We start from the raw sequence: 20,774 nt of genomic DNA, 5'->3' as shown, positions 1-20,774 counted from the left end.
TTCTGTGGAGTGCTGACCATCCCTAATGTGTGGGCATAATGCAACTGTAAGACTTTTACTTGGGATAAACTGGTAGAGGCTACAGCTGGAAGGGAAGTTACAACCTTATGTAGTATCTCTGGCATTTGAGAGGTATAGAGGTAGAGGAAATCTAAAAGGACTGTGGAATTGAGTTGTTGTTGCTGAAAACAACATTGATAGATGCTTTGGGAAGAGAAAATAACAGAGACAAAAGGAATTTTCAAATTCCAGGAAAAAAGAACCTTGAAAGTAAGAACAGGCATCCTGAAGTTCCCATCTTGTCCCTCAAAGCTCTAGAAAGCTACTCTACCTAGGAGGGTTTCCCCAAATTACACTCTTACCTGTATATGTATGACATCAAAATTTTTAGCTACTCAGCCAAACATTAAAACAGAAATTCAGTCGAACTGGTTATTCAGCTTTATGAACCTAAGTAAGCAGGAGACAGAGGAGTCAGTCTTTACAGCGTATGTGTTTTGTCAAAAAGATAGTTCCTCTGTCACAGGGCTTACAGCTTTTCCCAATTCAATTAATTGGAATCTCTCAGAAAAGCAAACGCTGTAAAATAAAAGACTCAAACATCTGGGACCCCAAGCACAATCCAGTGGAAAGCACTAATATGATGCAGTCACAGCCTGTGGATGGGAATTTTAAGAGCCTTTATTTCTAAGAACCACTGCACGGAGAAAGTGTGGCTTCTTTTAACAGCTAGTATACAAGGCAGGTTTAGATGGTGGTTTTTCTTAGAATGCAATTTAGTGAGGCATCTCCAATGTATTCATTCAATCAAAATATATTAAATGAATGTCTCTTTGGGGCGAGCCATGGTGTTAGGGTACAATGGTGAGCAAAGTAGACACAGGTCCTGCATGTCTTCACAGAGCTTAGGGTCTAAATCTATTTCAAAAAAACCCTGGCCCAGCAGGAGAGAGTCATGGAAAGAAGGTGGCCCCAACAGGACATGTGACCGTTAGTCAAGAGACACAGCCAGATTGAGGCATCTTCACCCTCTTTATTCCCTCTTAGGGCTCTCCATTGGCCAACCCAACCTGAATCCAGAGGACCAGGGAGCCCCACTGATAGAGTCCATACAGATGAGCTACTGAGACCAGTGGGCAGGAGAAGGAAGCAAAGTAGACCCAGAGGAACAATGGAGGATACCCAGCACACTGTCATGACCCAGTGATGACGGGTCTCAGCAAACTACCCCTGTCTATTACTATTACTATTATTATTATATTGTATTATTATACATTATAATACACATGTATATTATATTATAAAATAATTATATTATTAGTAGTATTTTTATACTCCTGTCTGTTATTATCTACTATTATCTCAGCAAATTACTCCCTTCTAGCTGGCTCCATTCAGCCTCCAAGATACTCTCGTGGTATCCCTTGTATCTAACTTTTCTCTCAACAAATTCTGAATCAAATAATCTGCTCCAATCTATATGACTGGTCTTGTCTTCCCATATAGGGAGTTTCTGTCTTCCTGTATAACTTCCTGATTACCCACTAGTTAGGCTCTTACAGTAGTTTCTACAGTATGCCCAGGATTGTGGGTTTTGGGGGGACTTATTTAATCATTATGTATTAATTTGTTATGTATTTAATTTCATGTGTTATCTAGAGAAAAATGAGATAAAATTAACACATTAAAGAGGGATGGGTGTAGATAAAGCCCAATCTGTGTGCTATAGAAGGCCACTTGAAGCCACTAACGTCATGTGGAGTGTGGAGGGGACCAGGAATGTGGGCAATCTCAGATCACTAGTTCTCCTGAAGATAAAGTTCTCCTGAAACAAGCAGATCAAAGAGAACCCTCATGATTTTTTTGTTGTTGAATGAGTTCTAATTGAATATTATTGTTCTTTTTGCTATTTAAATTGTAACAGATTTGGCCATTTGGAGCTCTTTCAGATCAGTACTTCTGTTTCAGTTTTTATTTTTCAGTTTTTTTTTTAAAATGACCCCATCCTTTTTTTTTTAAATCATGGCCCTGCTTTTTGGTCTACAAGTTACTCTAGGATCATCTTGTGTTTTCTCTACCCTAGGCCTGAAATCAACCACTTCTCCAGGGAATTCAGGTTCTTTTTATTGGACAATCATATTTAGAAAATAATATCTTTGTACTAGATGTGCAAAAATATTTAATAGGCATATATTACTAGAAGTGGAATTGTGGAGTCTGATGGGAATGAATCTTTATAATTTAATTGGATATTATCACATTGCTAAACAAAGTAGTCTTTCAATTCCTTCAGAAGTATGTAAGGATTTTGTTTGTTCTATAGTCTCAACAATCCTTGACATTACTAGACCTACAATAAAAAAAAAATTCACCATTTATAATGATCACTCCCTTCTCTTTCTATGTGACCTAGTTCTTTGGAGCAAATTATTCCCTTTGAGAACTCTGGAATTCCTAAAAGATTATATTTAACCTTCTAGTATGAAAATATTGATGGAGATAAAACCTGTAAAATCCCAATTTGACTGCCAATTTGTGTTCAGAGCCACTTTCAAATGAGAGCTCATGAGATCGTTGAAGAAAAGGCAAACTGAAAATGGTAAATACATGCCTAAGGGATAATGATGTATTATCAGAATTGTTACTATTAAAGCTCTCACTGGGTACCACCAAGGAGATTTTATAGCAAAGGATGACCTTGAGAGTAATGCAGCCTAAACTGAGGAGGCTACGGATGGTAATGTGATGCTAATGATATTAACAAAAGTGGTAATATTGGTACATATCATTTTTCAAGTGCCTACTAAGTGCCTGACACTACACTCAGCCCTTTATACAAATTAATCTCATTAAAAATTTTACTGATCTGATTATTATTAATTTTATACACATCTAATATAATATTCAAATTGATCTGATTAAACAGGATTTTTACTTCATAGCTTTTATCTCAATCAATATTCAAATTGACATCATTATTCTATCATGTTTATGTATCTTACTGTATACACTGTATACATTTAATCTCATTTAATACTCATAGATATTATTTCAGCATTTTTATACATATAATGTTACATATATTTTTAGCTCGTTTAATACTGAAATTGATAGTATCATTCCCACTTTGCAGCACAGGGTACTGATGCCCAAGGAGTGGGAGTTATCACTCAGAGCACAAAGCTCATAAGCGCTGGAGCAAGGCTGACATGTAGGCCTGTCTGGCCCCAGTGCTCTTTCTCTCTCCACCACAAATAAAAGGCCTCCCACCAAAGATAACAGCTGACAAGCTAAGGCTTCTGCCCAGGCCAGGCGCTATCCTACTTCTGTGTGCATTTTTTGCATTTGATCTTCACAACAACCCTACAAGGTGGGTTCTATTTTCAATCCCTATTTTGCAGAGCTCAAAAGTGGCACCCAGACAAGTTATAGTAATTAAGGGAGACTTGTACTATCCAGACATCTGCTGGAAATCTGGCTAAAAATAGAGGGTCTGGCAAGTTGCTACACTGAGGACAGTTTCATTCTTTCAGTGTCAATGAGGCAATGAGGTGACCTGTGACTGAGGGCTTAGCCTCGGCTAAGGAAGAAAGATGAGCTAGTGATGATGAGATGGCAGAAGGCCACAGAAAAGTAACTGTTTTCCTGAGGTCTTAATCATACAGAAAGAGAAAATCCAGCACTGGCAGGTATAAACCCTGAATTTTTAGAAATAGAATTTTTTTCAACCTTATATATCAGAGTTCTGTGGTTGTAAGTGACAGAAAATGACTCAGGCTACTTGGGCAAGAACAACTATAACTACAAAGGAGATAAAAGTATAGCTGTCCACTTTATACAGAGAAAGCATGGACATAGAGTTTTGTAGGCTAAATAGTTACATGACTTGAAATGGCTGGAAGATTCTAAAGAAAAATCATAAAGATGAAATCCCAAACTGCTCCAGTGATTAAAAAAAAGGGGATGAAGCCAGCAAGGTGACACTGTGGCTGTCTGAAGGCACCCTGTCTTGAAAGGCTCCACAACAGAGGCAGAGCATGTGGTCAGAGAGACAGAGATGGGACATCTCACTGACCTGGAGGAATGAAATGCTCTGGGCAAGGGGAAAACCCAAATTAATGTAGGCAGCAGCCAAAGAAAGAAGACCAGAGGTGCATGCACATTTCCTGGTGAGCACCGAGAAGGAAACTAACATTCATTGACCTTGATTGTTGCAAGTTTGGACTCTGGAGTCTGATAGAGCTGAGTTGGAATCCTGGTTGTGCGAATAAACTAACCTAGCGATCTTGGGCAGGCCTTTCTTTCAAAGGGAGATAACATCCTTGTCCTGGTTCACACCATCACCTTCTCAATGAGGCTACCCTATCTAACTCAACACCCCTTTTCTTCCTCCTCCCCCCAACTCCAGAACTTTTCATCTTGCTCTGCCTGTTCTACCCTTTCTTTTTCCACAGGACTCATCATCTTTTATCATACCAAAAAAAGTTTGTTAATAAACATAATATTGTTTATTATGCATCCCAACTCACCACATACACTAAGGTAAAGGTGTTTGTTAATTTTGTTCAAAGACGTATCCCAACCACCTAGAATAGGCATACTGCAGTGCTTAATAAATAAATACTCTCTGTCTTATTTGGAAAATGGGGACAACATTCACTGTGTTTTACGAAGATTAAATGAGATGATGCATGCAAAAAACATCCAGCACAGTGCCTGGCAAAAAATACTCAGTAGATGTAGGCAATTGCAGTGCTTTTTATATCAATTAATTTTCTTGAAGATGAGGAAACTATAATTGATAGACATAAAACCAGTTGTTAGTTTGATTTCACATCACAGAGGCTTCATTTGTGGGAATGGCATAAAGAGAAGGCTAGAACAGAGACAAAGGGATTCACACCCCATTTTTTTCAAGCTTTTTCTAGCAAAGGATGGTTAACCCCACACTCACTAGCACAGGGACTGAATTCCAAAAACAGTGACCAGATACATGGTCAGTGAGTATTTTCTTTCCTAATGTGGTGATCACTAGAAAACATGTTGGTTGGTTCTCTAGGAAGTCCTTGCACTACGTAAGTGCATTTCCTTCCTTGGAAACATTACTGTGACAATGGAGAAAAGCTGTAGACAAAGCACAATATATCTTGATTTCAGCAGAGTACAAAACAAAGCCCCCTTTAACTTTACACATAAGGTAGTGAAATATGGGTTCACTTCTTGTTGGATCTATCACCTAGGCCAAAGATCAGCAAACTTTCTCTGTAAATGGCCAGGGAATAAATATTTCAAACTTTGTCAGTCATATAGTCTCTGTCGTAACTATTCAATTTTGCCACTGTCATGTGACAAAAATAGATAGCCATAGACAACATGTAAACAAACAAGTGTGGCTGTGTTCCAATAAAACTTCACTTACAAAAAAAAAAAAAAAGCTGCAAGCTGGATTCAGCCCTTGGCTGTAGTTTGTCTACCCCTGGCCTAGGTGGTTGAATGACTGTAACCCTAATTGTGTCACAGACTGAAGTAGCAAAGAGTCTCTGTTGCAGTGATACGAAATTAGGCTAACTACAAGTATGAGTGAGAGAAAGCAAAGAGAAATATCCAATAAGATGGATGACAAAGTCAAAATTTTAAATTAGACTGAGATGGCAAAACTACCAGCCCAAATTAATGTGATGTAAGTTAATGCCTAAAAGTATATTGTTCTTTGATTAACAAAACATCATCAATAATGAAACTAAGCTACATTCTACCAACACAAGAAGGAAGAAAACTGGGTTTGGCAGTAATCGCTCAAAACTGACCTGGGGCCAGCCATGTGATCTACTCATTATTCATTCATTCATTCATTCATTCACTCTCTTCTTTGGTTTTCAGCAATAAGCCCCAGCTGCTTACTAGGCCCTATGCCTAGTGCTGGAGCGATTTTAATGATAAATCAAATGGTCTCAGCCCTTAAGGACATGTACTACAATCTATTAGCTGAGGAAAATGTCCCTTTATTCATTCATTTATTTAGTCATTCACTCATGTTTTTTCAACAACTAAATATTGCAGCCAACAATGTGGCAGGGCCAGATTAAGGTGTGGGGATGACAAAGGCAAATGAGATTTAGTCTTTGCCTTTGAAGAATTCTGAATATAATCTTGGAGATACATTTTATGTAAATAGATCAATTACAATACAGCATGGTATATGTTCTTTCAGAAATATGAATCTAATGCTGTGAGAGCAAAGAAAGTGAAACAGCTAATTCACTCAGGGATTCCATGAAACACTAACATTTGAGCTGTTTCTAGAAAGTGGGTTAGGAGTTTGACTACCAGATGTTGATATATTAGTTAATGTTTGAAGGACTTTTGTGCCTGGTTACAAAAAACCACAAATACTTGTGCTTTGCTTAATGTTCCATTTACTAAAATCATATATTAGATCACAGGCTAGTTTTTCAAAACAACTCTTGGTAATGTAAATGTTGCTTACAAATTTGACTAACCTCCAAAAAAGAAATTAAACTGCAATTATAAGTGTAGTCTCTTAGTTGGTTTTCTGCAGAAGCACTCCCTGATCAAGGTTTGGGTGTGCACAATATGTTTGGGAGCTATAGGGACACTAGTGGGATCTGGACAATCAGTCCAGGTAAGGAGAGTCAGCCCAGAAGGGATATGTTATCAAGCCAACTACCACAGCTAGTGACTGAACCTTAATCTCATGAGGAAGCTCTGGGAAATGATGTAAAGCCACACCTGGAAATTATCCTGGCCAACGGCGAGGTAACTGAGGCATCTCTACTCCCACATCTGTCAGACACTGGGTAGGGGCTGTCACAGGGTAGTGATGGGGGTAGTTAACCCCAAGGCAGGCACTTCCAGTCTACCTTGTGCACACATGTGTGTCCTGGAAAGCTGCAGACAGCCCAATGACAAAGATGCAGTGTAGTCTGTCAGGAGTCAGACTGAGGCATATGAAAATGGGGCTTTTGAGGGCACATGGATGAAATACCAGCACAGCTGCTATGTGAACTATGTATGAGTCTTGAAAACGTCAGACACCTTCAAGAGCAGGCAAAACACACATATAATGCTTACAAACATACTAAAATCTACTTTAAAACAGCAACACCAAGCATTCCATTCATTACTTCATTATATTTGTCCTTGTACTTCTAACTTTCTAGGGTTATTGCTATACAGCTTTTATTTCTTCTAGGGTTTTCATTGTAGTAGTTTGGCAACTTTCCTGGTTGTAGTTATTACGCTATAACACAAATAAAAGCAGAACTTCTCATACCAGCTAAGATTAAAGATCACCTAAAGTAATGCAAGCTTGGTCATAAGACTGAGTAAAACCATTGAATACACCCTCAGGATTGAATTTCCTAGATTCACCCTTTCACGTAGGCTTTACTTTTTGGCGACCTGGGGGTAACTTCACAAACTGTACTGTGACTGTCACGTTTGGCTGGCATTACACCTCTTTGCCTCTTATGATGTCGTTTTAATTTACTGTTCTTGTCTGTTAGCATTATTTAAAATGTACAAATTTCTATTTCTATTTTATTATAATTTCTATGGCTTTCTAGAGGTTTCATCTCCTAGGAGATAAGCAATTGGGTCTGTGTACTTAGCATACCTCTCAAGGACTCTGGGCTAATTAATCATTTTGGAACACTGACGTGAACCCTCCTTCCACCTGGCCATTATGCATGACTATCCATACTGATGTGTCCTGCCTACACTTTGAACATAATGTGCTTTGTTATTTTTGGAATTACTTGACTTATGCACACTTGTCTAGTTTATTCTTTCTTAATTGCCCTGATAGAAGCAAGTACAGATTTCTATTTCATACGCAAATACTTGATCAAAGAACAGAAAAATATTTGATTCTATGGGAAGTGGCATAGTTTTGTGATAAGAGCATAGACCCTGGAGCCAAATGGCCTAGATTCAAATTTGGGGTCCCCCACCCACCAGCTAAGTGACCTTAGAGAGGTCACTTAACCTTTTAGTGCTGGGCAAAGGTGTGTCACTTACTGCCACTAATGAGACATTTGTTAGCAGTGACAGAACTATATCATTTTAAAATCATGAGTTCACACTTGTATCCATCAATATAACAAATTTGTTTCTTTGATATCCCACTTTTTAGCCAGTGTGTATTTCTTGATTACTAAAGATTTTATCTTATCTTGACAGCAGAAAGGGGGCCGGAAACGGAAGACATTGAAGGCAGAGTAGGAAAGAGCATGCCATGAGCAGGGAATAATAGAATGGGGGGACTGGTGGGATCCCTGGACTCTGGAGCTGCTTCCTCTTACCTCCTTGACCAAGGTGAATCCCATTACACTACACTTTTTTAACACCATGTCTCTCTTCTTGAACTATTTATCACAGTTGCAGTTTTAGAATTATTTGTGTGGCTTAAATGTCTATCCCTTCTATTAGACTGTGAGCTCCAGAGGACAGGAATGTATTAGGTAGGGAGAATAACAAATAAATTCAAAAACCAAGATGGATTAATCCATGACAAGTTTTTGTTTTTGTCTTTTTCTTTCTCATTCAGGTAGCATGTAGTTGGATATTTGGGAGGTATCCTTACACACAGTGACTAACGAACCCAGGCTTCTTCCAGTTAGTGGTTCTACTAACCCAGGATGGGGGGCAGGTCATGAGCATCTTTTTCTGGATCTGCTGCATTTGACCAGCAGCTGAAGAGAGAGAGAGAATGGAGGCTCATGCATGAAGAGTATTAATGGGCTAGCCCTGGTGGCAGTATTCATCATTCCAATGTGGCTGGAACCATACAGTACTTGGTGTTTCTGTGACTGCCTTATTTCATTTAGCACAATCTCCTCCAGGTCCATCAATGTTGTAGCATGTGACAGGATTTCATTCCTTTTTAAGGCTGAATAATATTCCTTTTTCTATATATGCCATATTTTGTTTTTCCATTCATTCATAAACACATTTGGCTCGCTTCCATCTCCTGGAATATAGTTAACACTACTGAACTATACTTAAAAATTGTTAAATGGTTTGAAAGGGAAAAAAAAGAGGTGATGCAGCTGGGAAGCCTTTAACAGTATACTCCATAGTGCTGGAACCTGAGATGGAATGACCTCTTGGACTGACAGCAGATAGAGATCTGACCTACCCATGCTCCATATTTCTTGCTCCACCCTCATCGGCAATAACAGTTTTAAAGGCTAATTCCAAGATGCCCAGAGTCATTACATGTCTGATGGTCTCCTTCTGCTAAGAGGTGTGCAACATGAGCTATTATGCACTCTGGATTCAGAAGGTAGGGGCCCCAAAATGCTAGCCTTCCAACTCTCCCAGAATCTCCAAGACCTCCATTTCCAAATCTCTATTCACTTCCTCTGGTACATTTCCCATTTGTGAATATGCAATACAACTTGTGATTCTAAGTTCTGGCACTGAGATCAAACAGACCTAGGTTTGCAGACTGGCTCCTGCATTCGCAATCTGTGTGTGTTTCAGGAAGCTAATTAATTTGCTTGTGCCAGTCTCCTTGGCAGTGAATTAAGAAGAATGAGAGCCCTCTCTTGGATATTTTCTCCAGATGTACTCTCTATAGATCTGTACCAATATATAGGGAGATCAACCTACATGGATTATACTGCTAGTTCTCAACTAGGATAATTTTGCCTCCTCAAGAGACATTTGGAAATATGGAGACATTTTTGGGTATCACAGCTGAGGAAGTTGCTATTAACATCTAGTTAGTAGAAGCCAGGGACACTATTAAGCATCCTACACCATACAGGAGGAGTTCCTCACAAGAAAGAATTATCCAGCCCCATATATCAATAACGCAGAGGTTGAGAAACCCTGGACCACACCAACAGGTTCTCTGCCCCTCTGGCTTCTGGTTGGCATTGACCAATGGGGAGCCCCAGCAGAAACCAGGAGAGAGAGGATTGTGAGGCCAGGATGGTCATTCCCTTTGCTCCAGCTTAAAGGGGTTGCCTTGGGTTGGCTGTGTCCCTCCTCATAGGCCCCTACTCCACTCAAAGCAGGCTTTTCTAATTCTAGAATCTAGCAGCTGCTGCCTCTACTCATCTTTTTGGCCTAAGGGTGGTAACAGCTACGCTGATACTGGCCCTAGGGCACCACATTTCCTTTTGAGGATCCTTTTTTCCTTGCCACATCTTTATAAATAGTCCCCCTTCAAATAAACCTTCCTGAAATTATCCTAATTTGATATCTGTTTCCTTTTGGGATTCTGAGTGATATTAGTAACAACCTCATAAGGCTGTTATAAGATTTCAATGAGATAATAGAAACGTTTGGCACAATGTGATGCGCGCTGTGAATGTTCAGTAAATCATAGCTGCCTCATAGTTCCACTTTGGGCATTGCTGTTACCCTGGGTTCTCTGGAAAGATGACCTTTCTTTCGCATGAGCTACCTGAAAATTTTCTCCCTTTTTAATCTGCACCATACTTGGATCTTAAGAGCAGGTCATTTTTTTTTAAACAGCTATGCTCCCATGTCTGGAGATTCTGCCATTCTGCTGCAGAGCTCAAATAAGGCATTAAAATATGTTGTGAGCTGGAAAACCTTTGCAGAAATTCCAGGCCTCTCCCTGCTCTCGGAATGCAAGACATTATTTGTGATCCTGTCACATAAATTTGGAAGCGAAGTCCGTGCTGGCCTTTTTGTCTCTGGGTTTTCTGACTCAGTAGTAAGAATGGATGAGCCTGATTTTTATTCCTGGTGGCAGGAGGAGAAAGGTTGGGCTCCAGCCTCTGCTTATAAGGTTGGATGGGATTCAAACAAGGCAAGGGAAGTCGGGAAGTTTTCTTTGCTTTGCTGACCCTCTGTCCTCTATAACACCAGGGTTATAGTGCCCACCTCACTGCCTGGCCCATGGTCAATGCTAAGGCTGGCAACTAGCACTATTACTAAGGAATAAGAAACTTTGAGTCTGGCATCCCTGAGTTGCAATCCTGTTCTGCTCCAAAACAGCTATGTCCCTTGGACAAATCACTTAACCTGCCTGGGCTCAGTTTCCTCATCTGCCAAGTGGAAGGATAATAATGTCTGCCTTACAGAGTTGTGGTGAGAAGTTCATGACAAACACAGAGGTCTCCAAAGTGGAGTATGCATACCCTGGGGTGAGATGCAAGAAGAAAATATAAGAATTTTGACCTCCAGCTTACTTAATTCACCTCAGAATAAAAAAGGAAATGAAGATTTACTCATATTTAATGTATGCATAGATGCTTGACACCCATATTTGATCTGTGTGTCATCTCTTTTCTTTCTTCTACAGTGCAGATTAGCTGCTAACATACTCACATTCATTTGCTTTTAGCAAATTGCCTCATGTAGCAATTAATGTGTGCCCAGGTAAACGGATTTAGGGATTACAATTACCAGTTTTTAAGCAAACTTACAAAATAGATAAGTGACTTAAAAAAATTCCTACTAACAATCTATTCTTAAAATGCTAATAAGGAAGCATAAGAGAGCACCCAGAAAATGGAAAAGCTCACCTTTCTTCCACTTTGTTAAGGTTTCTTCATGGGCTACACCTTGTAAAGCAAATTCCACATCATTTCACTTACAACTAGTGTGGTATGAACCTCTAACTTTTTGTTTGACCACCTCACCATTATCACACCTAAAACATTCATCAGTAATTTCTTTAATATCATCTACCATGATGCTATTATTATTATTATTATTATTATTATTGTTATTATTATCCTTTGAAAATACTATTATAATTGGATCCCTCCAGCATCACCCCATCTTCTTCATGACCACATCCACAGTCTTACTAAGGCCAAAACACACAGCATGACCCCTGTGTGCCCTCTCCTCCTTGCCCACCACACTCCCAATGCAGGCACCCTTCTCCTGTTCCTTAAACACTGAGTGTCCTCAGTTTCTCCCTACTCAGCACCCTTGTCTCTGTCTGAATTGTCCATCCCCCACCTTTCCCATAAGCTCCTTCTCAACCTTCTTTCCAGGCTCTAACGCGCCCCCTGCCCCAAACAGGCCCCCAGTTGCTGTTTTGCTCTTCCACTAAACAATGCTCATGTGTTTCATACGACTCATAACAAAGTCTAAACTGTTCCTTGCTTACTGCCTGTCTTCTTCATTTGACTGGGAGGAATGCAGTCTGTTATAGTCACTGTTTTCACCCTGGAGCTGAGTTCAATGCTGGGCAGTAAGTAGCAGCTAACAAATGATTGAAAGACTGAAAGCAGGAGTGAAACCATGATCTTGCCCTGCCTCTTTTTCCATTCCTGTCTTCTATTCCTGTGTCTGGTCTTTCAGCTCCTTCAACAAGGTCTTCCTCTTCCCTTTCAAGCTGCCTCCCATCCTTCCACCCCACATCCTCCCCATCCTTCAAGTTCAGATTCTGTGTGACCTCCTCTGGGAAGCGCTGACAGCTTTTGTGCTCACTCCCTGAGCTCAGTTCCACTACCAAGTTTATCATATCAGTTGTGTGTCTGTTGCCCTTACCACACTCTCAGCTCCTTGAGAACTGTGATGGTTAAATTTACATGTCAGCTTGACCAGACTAAGTTGCTGAAAAAGACATTATTTCTGGGTGTGTCTGTGAGGGTGTTTTCAGAAAAGATTAGCATATGAATCCACAGACTGAGTAAAGAAGATCTCCCTCCCCATTGCAGTGGGAACCATCCAATCTACTGAGAACCTGATCAGAAGAAAAAGTCAGGGGAAGGGCAAATTTGCTCTCCCTTCTTGAGACCGAGCACTCATCTTCTCCTGCCTTCGGACACTGGATCTCCTGGTTCTCAGGCCTTTGAGTTTGGACCAGAACTATACCACTGGCTTTCCTGGGCCTCCAGCTTGCAGATGGCAGACCATAGGACTTCTCAGCCTCCATAATTGCATAAGCCAATCTCTCATATCGCTTTGTGTATGTCCATATATATCTTATTGGTTCTGTTTCTCCAGAAACCCTGACTAACATAAGAATCAAGACCCTGTCCTATTCATCTGGAGCTCCGTACCTGGGACATCTCCACAAACCCTTCAGGACTGGATAAATGAATCAGCCAGGAGTGGGAAGGTAGAGTTAAGCCTGAAGGGCCAGGAAATAAAGAATCAGTAATGTAATGGGGATCGGTGGGGACACAACAGGATGGTTTGAATCAGTAGATGATATCTAAGACTCTGAACAAGTGAAAGGGTCCTGGGTTTTCATTTACAGAGCTGCCAAGTATGACCTCAGGGTGATGGCAACCTTTTACGTAGATTGAGAATAATCTGAAAATAAGCTCCACTAGGAAAAAGCTCCCCTAGGGGAGGGGTTTGGATCTGTACCATTTGCTGCTATTTTTGCAGTGCCTGAAACATAGTAGGGATTCAGTGAAGATTTCTTGGGTGAGTAAATAAATAGATACATAAGTTCAAGGCTGACTGAAGAAAAAGCAGGGATTGAACTGGATATGAGTAGAAACAGAAGAGCAGCTGTTTCCTCACTACCCCTTGGAAGGACCTAAGGGAAAACGTGGCAACCCTGTAACAATTAATATCAAGCCTATCTCGTTTCATCTTGTCTTTCCAATGCCCAGCAGAACCTGGCACCTAATGGTGCTCAATAAATCATTGTGGAACAAATGATCCCTTCTGTGAAATGGAGGCTATTATTACTTAGCTTGTAATGAATTAGGATTCTCAACACTCTTCGTGTCTTCAGTGAAAATTCTATATTAGTTCAATCTCTAAGATTTTTTTAGCCCTGTTTTTAAGAGTATTGAATCAATTCCAACTTATCAATCAAGGTCAGATTTGTCATTGGAGCATCTGCTTGCTAATATGAGTGTGTTTTCGTTTTGTTGAGCTTTCTATTTTTACTAGCCTGACATACTAGTACAAGCCAGGCTGTCTCCAGATCATGATATTGTTGTAAGTGGGGCACTAGTCTTGGGAGCTACTGGTAGGTGTCTCTGGGATGAAAAGGAAAAGTTTTGAAGACACACAGATTTTGCAAGTAGTTCGTTAAACAGAGAGTTTACGAATCCAATGCAGGATTGCTCAGAGCCTTCATTATGCTAATATGAAATTGTGACACCCGAGGAGAGGGTATCAAAAGATGGTAATCCCTATATTCTTTACTAATTAAAACTCTATTTTTTAGGTGTTTGGTGAAACATCTTTCAATAACCCAAAGGTTGCCTGTTCCAAAAACACAGGCTATTTCAAGAACGCCAAATCAAGAGGATTTCTGCATTTCAGTAACCACTTAGTTGGCTAAAATGACTGCTCTACCATCATGGAGGATGGCACACAAACTCATTCATACTCCTTCATCTGTTCCTCTTAAGAGCAAAAGCATCAGAATCAAAAGAGATTACATTTTGCTGTGAGCTTGACTAACATTTTGCCAATTAATTATCTCAGCCTCAGTTTTCTCATCCATAAAAATAAGAGCAATAACACCATAGAGAGACTACAGAACCATGATAGTAGGGGATGTCTTTGAAAGAGTGTAGCAAGATCTGATATGTAGGAGGTGGTATTTCATCCAGGGAGTGTTGGGCACTCATAGAGAATCTGAGGGTGGAGCTATAAAAATACAGACAAAAGTCCCTGTGCTTAGGAGATTCCAGCCCAGCAGAGCAAGATAGAAACTTCTACAAAGTCTGGCTGCCCAGGTGGTTCCAAGGGACAGCCAGCATGGATACCAGAACTCTAGGGCAACAGCAGGTGCCACTCATGGAAAGTCTGCTGCCACAATCCTGGTGAAGGTGATGAGGCTGTGAATTGTCCCATTACTGAGACCCACCCAAACAGTGCCTCTGCACTGTGGCTGCAGCATGTCCAATAGGAGAGGGTTCCCTGACCCCTCCTCCCCACAATATGATGGAAGCACACAGCAGCAGAGCATCTGTGCAGCCTCACACTGGAGGGCCTCTGGACCCACATGCCAGGCAGCCCCATGGTGGGAGCCAAAGACACAAAATGAGACCAGTCAGGTCAAACCTATCTCCTCACCTGAATTATAAGATGAGTCTCTGTGTTTGATGCTAGATATTGTTTCCATGGATACCTATCGATGGCACAGCCAGGCCAGAGGCCTGGAGCCCTGTTCATTCTGAAGAGACTCATACAACTTTTTGAAACTGGTGGCACATGTCCAGATGAGAGTTGCTCAGTAGCCTGTTTCGTACTTCTGTCTCCCAATGGTGGTGCCAGATAGTCCACTGAGCTGCCTGCATCTTCTCCTTCACCTGCCTGCCTGGGAGATGGGATACTCTCTAATGGGCTGGCTTTTCTCCCTCTGCTTGCACCCCTCCTACTGCAGCTCTCCTGCAGGCATGAGGCATTTAATTGCACATGCCACAGTTCACTCTCCCCGGGGCTTAGGCAGGGGCTGCCAGCTCTAGCTTATTCACTCTGCAAATTGAGCACACACTGACTCCTGCCCTGCCCACTTCATGAATCCTAGTTCAACACGTTCTTGTAGTTATCTCATGTTTCAGACTTTAGAGGGAGATCCTAGCAAGCTCAAGTAGAACCTAAATATTTCATTTATACCAAATGAAGAATACAACTGTGTGTGCTTCCTTTGTGTATCAATTAGTGGCATATGGTGAAAGCCAAACACACTAATAAAGTTATAAAGAAATATAAGGGAGACTGTCGCTTCCTCATGGGCTCAGGCAGGAGTGCATGCTGCTAACATTGCAATTTCCCAAACAGATTGTCTGAACACCTGTGCCATTCAAGGATCCTCCTACTCTCAAGTACTCTCCTTCGTGTCTCTTTCAACAAGATTGGCTTAATTCGGGGAAAGGTGTAGTGTTTAGGTTGGAGAGGCTATATGACAAACAAGCTTCATCTCACATGCCAACCCCAATCAACTGGGACTACCTGGAGTGCCATGTTGAGAAGGATTCTGAGGCCGCACTTGTCTCAGTGGAAATGAAAACTGATTAGTTATAACATTTCCCTTGAGAAGGTCATGGGGCAAGGAAGATGTGCACACATTTGGCATTTCAGCTAGTGAAAAGAGTCTTAACTGAGGAATTGAAGATGGTGTGGTCTTAGGGAAGTCATTCACTGTCTTCAGCCTCAGTTTCCTGATCTGTAAAATCAAGATGGTGATAATATTTCCTTTATAAGGTCATAGGTAAGATCAAATACAGTGAAGTGTGTAAAACTGCTTTGGGAACAACAATTCATTATAAAAATAGGAGATAATGTAATTGCAAAAATATCTACACTCAAGTAACTCTGTGTGTGTGTGTGTGTGTGTGTGTGTGTGTGTGTGTGTGTGTGTGTGTATGTGTGTGTGTGTGTGCGTGTATGTTTCTAATACTCCTGGGAAGGGTTTTTCACCCTCAGCACTGTTGACAGTTTGCACTGGATTGCTCTTTATGGTGGGGGACTGTCTTGAGCATTGCAGGATGTTTAGCAATATCCATGTCCTCAACTCACTAGATACCAGTAGCAACCCCCAACAATCAAAATTGTTCTAAACATTGCTACATGTTTGCTAGGGACAAAACTGCCCCATAATCATTGGTTTCAGTCAATAGTTTTCCCCTCTGGCTGCACATCAGACTCACCTGGGGAGTTTTAAAACCACATCAATGCCAGTTTACAAGCCCCAGTCAAGAGACTTTTTTAAATTAACAGGAGCAAGTAGGGTGCCAGAGTCTTTTCCTGGTTGATTCTAAAACACATCCCAGCACTGAGAACCTCTCACAAAGCTGTGTGGAATCCTTTCTGAGAACACAGGTTCTCCTCTCTTGCAAGCAATGGGCTTCCCAGGCCTTTGCCATGTGCTCTTTTGGGAAAAGGCTAAGGGTCCTCCCAGGGTAAATCAGGCAGAAGATTTCCCACACCCCAACCCAATATGCAATTTCCTCCCTCCATTCAATCACAAAACCCCCATTTTTTAATGAGTAAATGAACAATTTATCCTGTAACAGACGATTGAAGAATGTGATGGAGATAGTTAAAAGTGATGGATATCCATGCTCGTCCATCTTAAAGCAACTTTTCTAAGACAATAAAAGCCCTAAGATCCCTTTGATAAAGTGGAGCTAGACAGAAACATAGCAAGTAACATATGACTGGGTACAAATGGTAAAATTAAAGGCAAACATTGTTGATGAGCTCACTAGAGCCTGAAGTACTGAAGCACAATATTAGCCTTGGTGGAAAATAACTTCATTGAAATATGTCCTTCCTGCTACACGGCTTTCCTAAGGCTCTGAAAGCATTCCTTCTCTCTCAGCCTCTTGCTCACTGTCACAAGGCTTTTTCAATAGAACCAACAGAGAAGAGGGTTTGGGAATGAAAGTGAAGGATAATTGAAGTCTTGCCTTGATCTATTGTTACAACTAAATAGGCAGAGAGACAAACACTCGGTCCTTGCGTAGACCCTCCCAGGAGCTCTTCAGCTCCTGGGGCTGGCATAGCAGCCAGTCAATCAGCATATACTTACTGAACACCCCCCATAAATAAGTCACGGTGCTAAACTCTCCTGGGGATATTAAGACGGATAAGACAGATCCTGCCCTCTAGGTGTTTGTAGTCAAGTTAGGGACCTCTAAAAACATAATCAATAATACTGAATGACCTGAGTTTACCGCCAAATGAATGACTCCAAAGAGAAATACTGAGCTGGAGGGTTTCAGATGAAGCTAAGTGAAAAACTGGACATGGAGGCAGGACAATACAATCAGTCCCCAGGCAACACTTCTTATGAACTGACATGCTGTTGGTCTCCTGAATGAAGGAGAACACACCTGGCGGAGGGTCAGGTACCTGAAAGAAGCATGGCATAATGCTCACCTCCTCCTAGGATTCAGCAGTCAATGCTGTCCCTGCATAAGAGACAGGGGCACAGGCAGAAGTAAAGGAACGAAGCATAGGATCAGAGGGAAGGCTGGTCTCCCCATCTCTGTGTGCACTGGCCAGACCAGCGGGGACTTGAGAGCTGTGCAGAGAAAGATAGGTAGGTTCTTGCCCTTCACCTGGGGACAGAGGCAGCCTCCAGGGCAGAGCTCTGTTTTCCAGCAGAAGAAAACAGGATCTCAGTGTGGGGCCCGGATGTTATAAGGATGTCCAGTTCCTGGCAGAGCAGCGTGAGACTGCATATGGGGCCTATGCGGGACACCCTCTGGGGACTCCTGGACACACTTGAGGTATCTTTTAGGAATCTGTCAGCAGACATCTTCATTCTGAATTTAGGGGAGGGGGAACCCTGTGATACCACTGGGAGAACAGAAGGAATGGCAACTAAGCAGAAAACACACAGACTGAACATCAGGAGAAAGGCCTGCTTTGAATATGTCTAATTGCAAAACTACATGTGAGGTGAGCAGTGCTATAAATAAGCAGCACTACGTGGGCTGAGACCAAAAGTCACTGTGACCAAGAGCCTGAAATCTCTCTTGACCAAGAAGGTTGTTCTGTATGTGACGTTTAGCCCCAGGAACCTTAAGGAGCCCGATCCAGTAGCTTGTGTCCCAGTGAGGCCTCACATGGGCCACATGGGACACAGGGTGGGACTTAAGGATTGTTGCTGTTAATCCACTGCCTCATCCACGCCCCGCTCTCCACTGTCTCCTCACAACTGGTCTCCTTGCCCCTAGAGCATATGCACCACACAGCAGCAGAGTGAGTCTTTTAAAGCTGCAATGAAACCATGGCACTGTCCTTTCCTCTTACTTACAGCAAAATCCAAACTTCCATGCCCACTGTCCTCACAGGATCCACCATGCCCATTGTACCTGCTCCCCAGACTTATTCCCCAACTTTCTTTGTCTCAGTCACTTCATTTCAGTGACAAAGGCTTTGTCTTGGACCTAGAATACCTCTAACTCATTTCATGCCCCAGGGCCTTTCCACTTGCTGCCAAGAAATCCTCTCCATATAGTCTCATGTTTCCTCCCTCTGCTCATTCAGGTCTCCACTCTAATATTATGTCCCCAGAGAGCTCTTCTTCCCTGTCCATGTTCCCTGAAAGAGCCCCGTCACCTTCTAACCCCTTATCCTATTGAGTGTTTTTTCATAGTACTTGTCTTCCAGTATCACATGTAAATTTACTTGAATGTTTGTTTATTGTCTCTATCTCACATTAGAATATAATCCCTATCCCGAGCACCTAGAAGAGCACCTGCTATGTAGTCAACAATAAATATATACTACATAAAAGTATGAAGAACTCCTTCCCTATTAGGCAAACTTCTGAGAGCTCTAGCCCCCCTTTTGAAGATCTGGCTTTGGAAGCCACTAATATGCACTGAGCTTCAAGACTACAAAGCCCCCAGTACTAAGTGGTCCTCTTCTGTTTGTCCCCCTCACATCACCTGACACACCTGCCCCCATCCCATCGCAGCATGCATCCACACTGGTGACTTACCATCCATTTTTGTTTACTCAGTTTTGCTTCTCTCTCCCACATGAACACCAGCCTCCTAAGACAAGGATTGTGCCTAACTGGTTTATTGCTATAACCCTAATGCCAGGCAAAGAATAGGTGCTCAGTAAATATTTGTTGATTATTCATCCAGCTAAGCCAGGATTTTCTTTCACCTATGTTTTGTCCGTTAATATTTCCACCTCAGGGCATTTACTAAATAGATTAAATATCACTGCACTAGAGTCAACTCCTTATTCCAGTTGAATGAGTTGAGATCTTTGTGATCCAGATTCTGTTGTTCAGCATAATACTGTCTTTGCCTGTCTGCAGAAAACCTGCTACACACATCGTTTCCAAGGCAGAGATGGTGGCAGTGGACAGGTGGGCAAGCCCCTCCTCCTTCTGGCCTCCTTGCTGACCAAGCTGGGAAAGTTAGGGTATAGCCTCAGCTCCCTCCCGCACCCACCCTCCTCTACCCACTCCCCAAAAGGAGGAAGTACAGATGGACTACAGGCTCAAGAACAGGTTAGACCACATTTTGAATCCCACTTTCTCCACTTAACTGCTTTGTAAATTTTGGCAGTGGTGATTGTCTTCACCTCCCTGCATCTGACTCTCTTTGTTCTGGTACATGAGACAATAATTCCTGCCGCTAGAGTTGTTGTGAGTACTAAAAACAGTGACAAAGTACTCTGTACCATGCCAGGCATTTGATGAATGCATCATCTATGTGTGTTTAAAAAACAAATAAACAAACAACTTCGGCAGTGAGAGAGGACAATGAAACCCAGATATTTCATTGATAGTTTTCCAAGCCAATAGAAAAAAAAAATCAGTACATCTACAAATTAGTTGCCAGTCAGAGGTCATGTGGACAGTTGTGGTCATTGTTTAATGTTCCCATTACAGTCCCCATGCGACCGTGAACTTGAAGACACAAGACAGTGGGGCTTGTATAGGGCAGCAAGGGGCTGGGCAGGGAGTCAGGTACCTGCACAGATCCCGGATGGCAGATGGCAGGCCCGTGGCTCCACATGCTCTCTGCTCTACCCTCGGTACAGCACTGAAGCAGGATGCTTATCCAGCTGTCATTTCTGCATCTACCTCATGCTCATTTAAATAACAGGGCAAACTGTAAAGATAGGAAGATAATCATAGAGAGCTCAGGGAAAGTATGCAAATAGAAAATGCTACAAACTCAGAGGAGGCTGGGATAACAAAGATAATCAAGAGCATTATCAACAAGCCCCAGATGTGCAGGCACTGAGAGCCTGCGAGCAGCACAGGCTGGGATGGGAGGGTGCAGCCCCCGCTGCTCTGCCCGGGGTCTAGTGCCCATTTTTATTTATGAACCTGCTCTCTCCCGAGCTCCTGAGAATCC

The 20,774-nt window shown here is 41.9% G+C and overlaps 1 protein-coding gene across 1 annotated transcript in view; it reads right to left on the bottom strand.

The window, feature by feature from the left end:
- The window catches only part of CDH13 (cadherin 13), a 1,012,485-nt gene extending 991,967 nt beyond the window's left edge, over window positions 1–20,518 (bottom strand). Inside the window, exon 1 of the mRNA XM_072967811.1 lies at window positions 20,385–20,518. Within this exon, the coding sequence (XP_072823912.1) occupies window positions 20,385–20,429 (45 nt within the window). The 5' untranslated portion in view covers window positions 20,430–20,518. The remainder of the gene's footprint in view (window positions 1–20,384) is intronic.
- Between the last annotated feature and the right edge of the window lie 256 nt (window positions 20,519–20,774).

This window comes from Vicugna pacos, chromosome 9 (assembly GCF_048564905.1).
Source record: "Vicugna pacos chromosome 9, VicPac4, whole genome shotgun sequence".
NCBI classification, from domain to species: Eukaryota; Metazoa; Chordata; class Mammalia; order Artiodactyla; family Camelidae; genus Vicugna; species Vicugna pacos.
The sequence above is the reverse complement of the archived record's forward strand: the minus strand, read 5'-3'. Positions and strand labels throughout refer to the sequence as shown.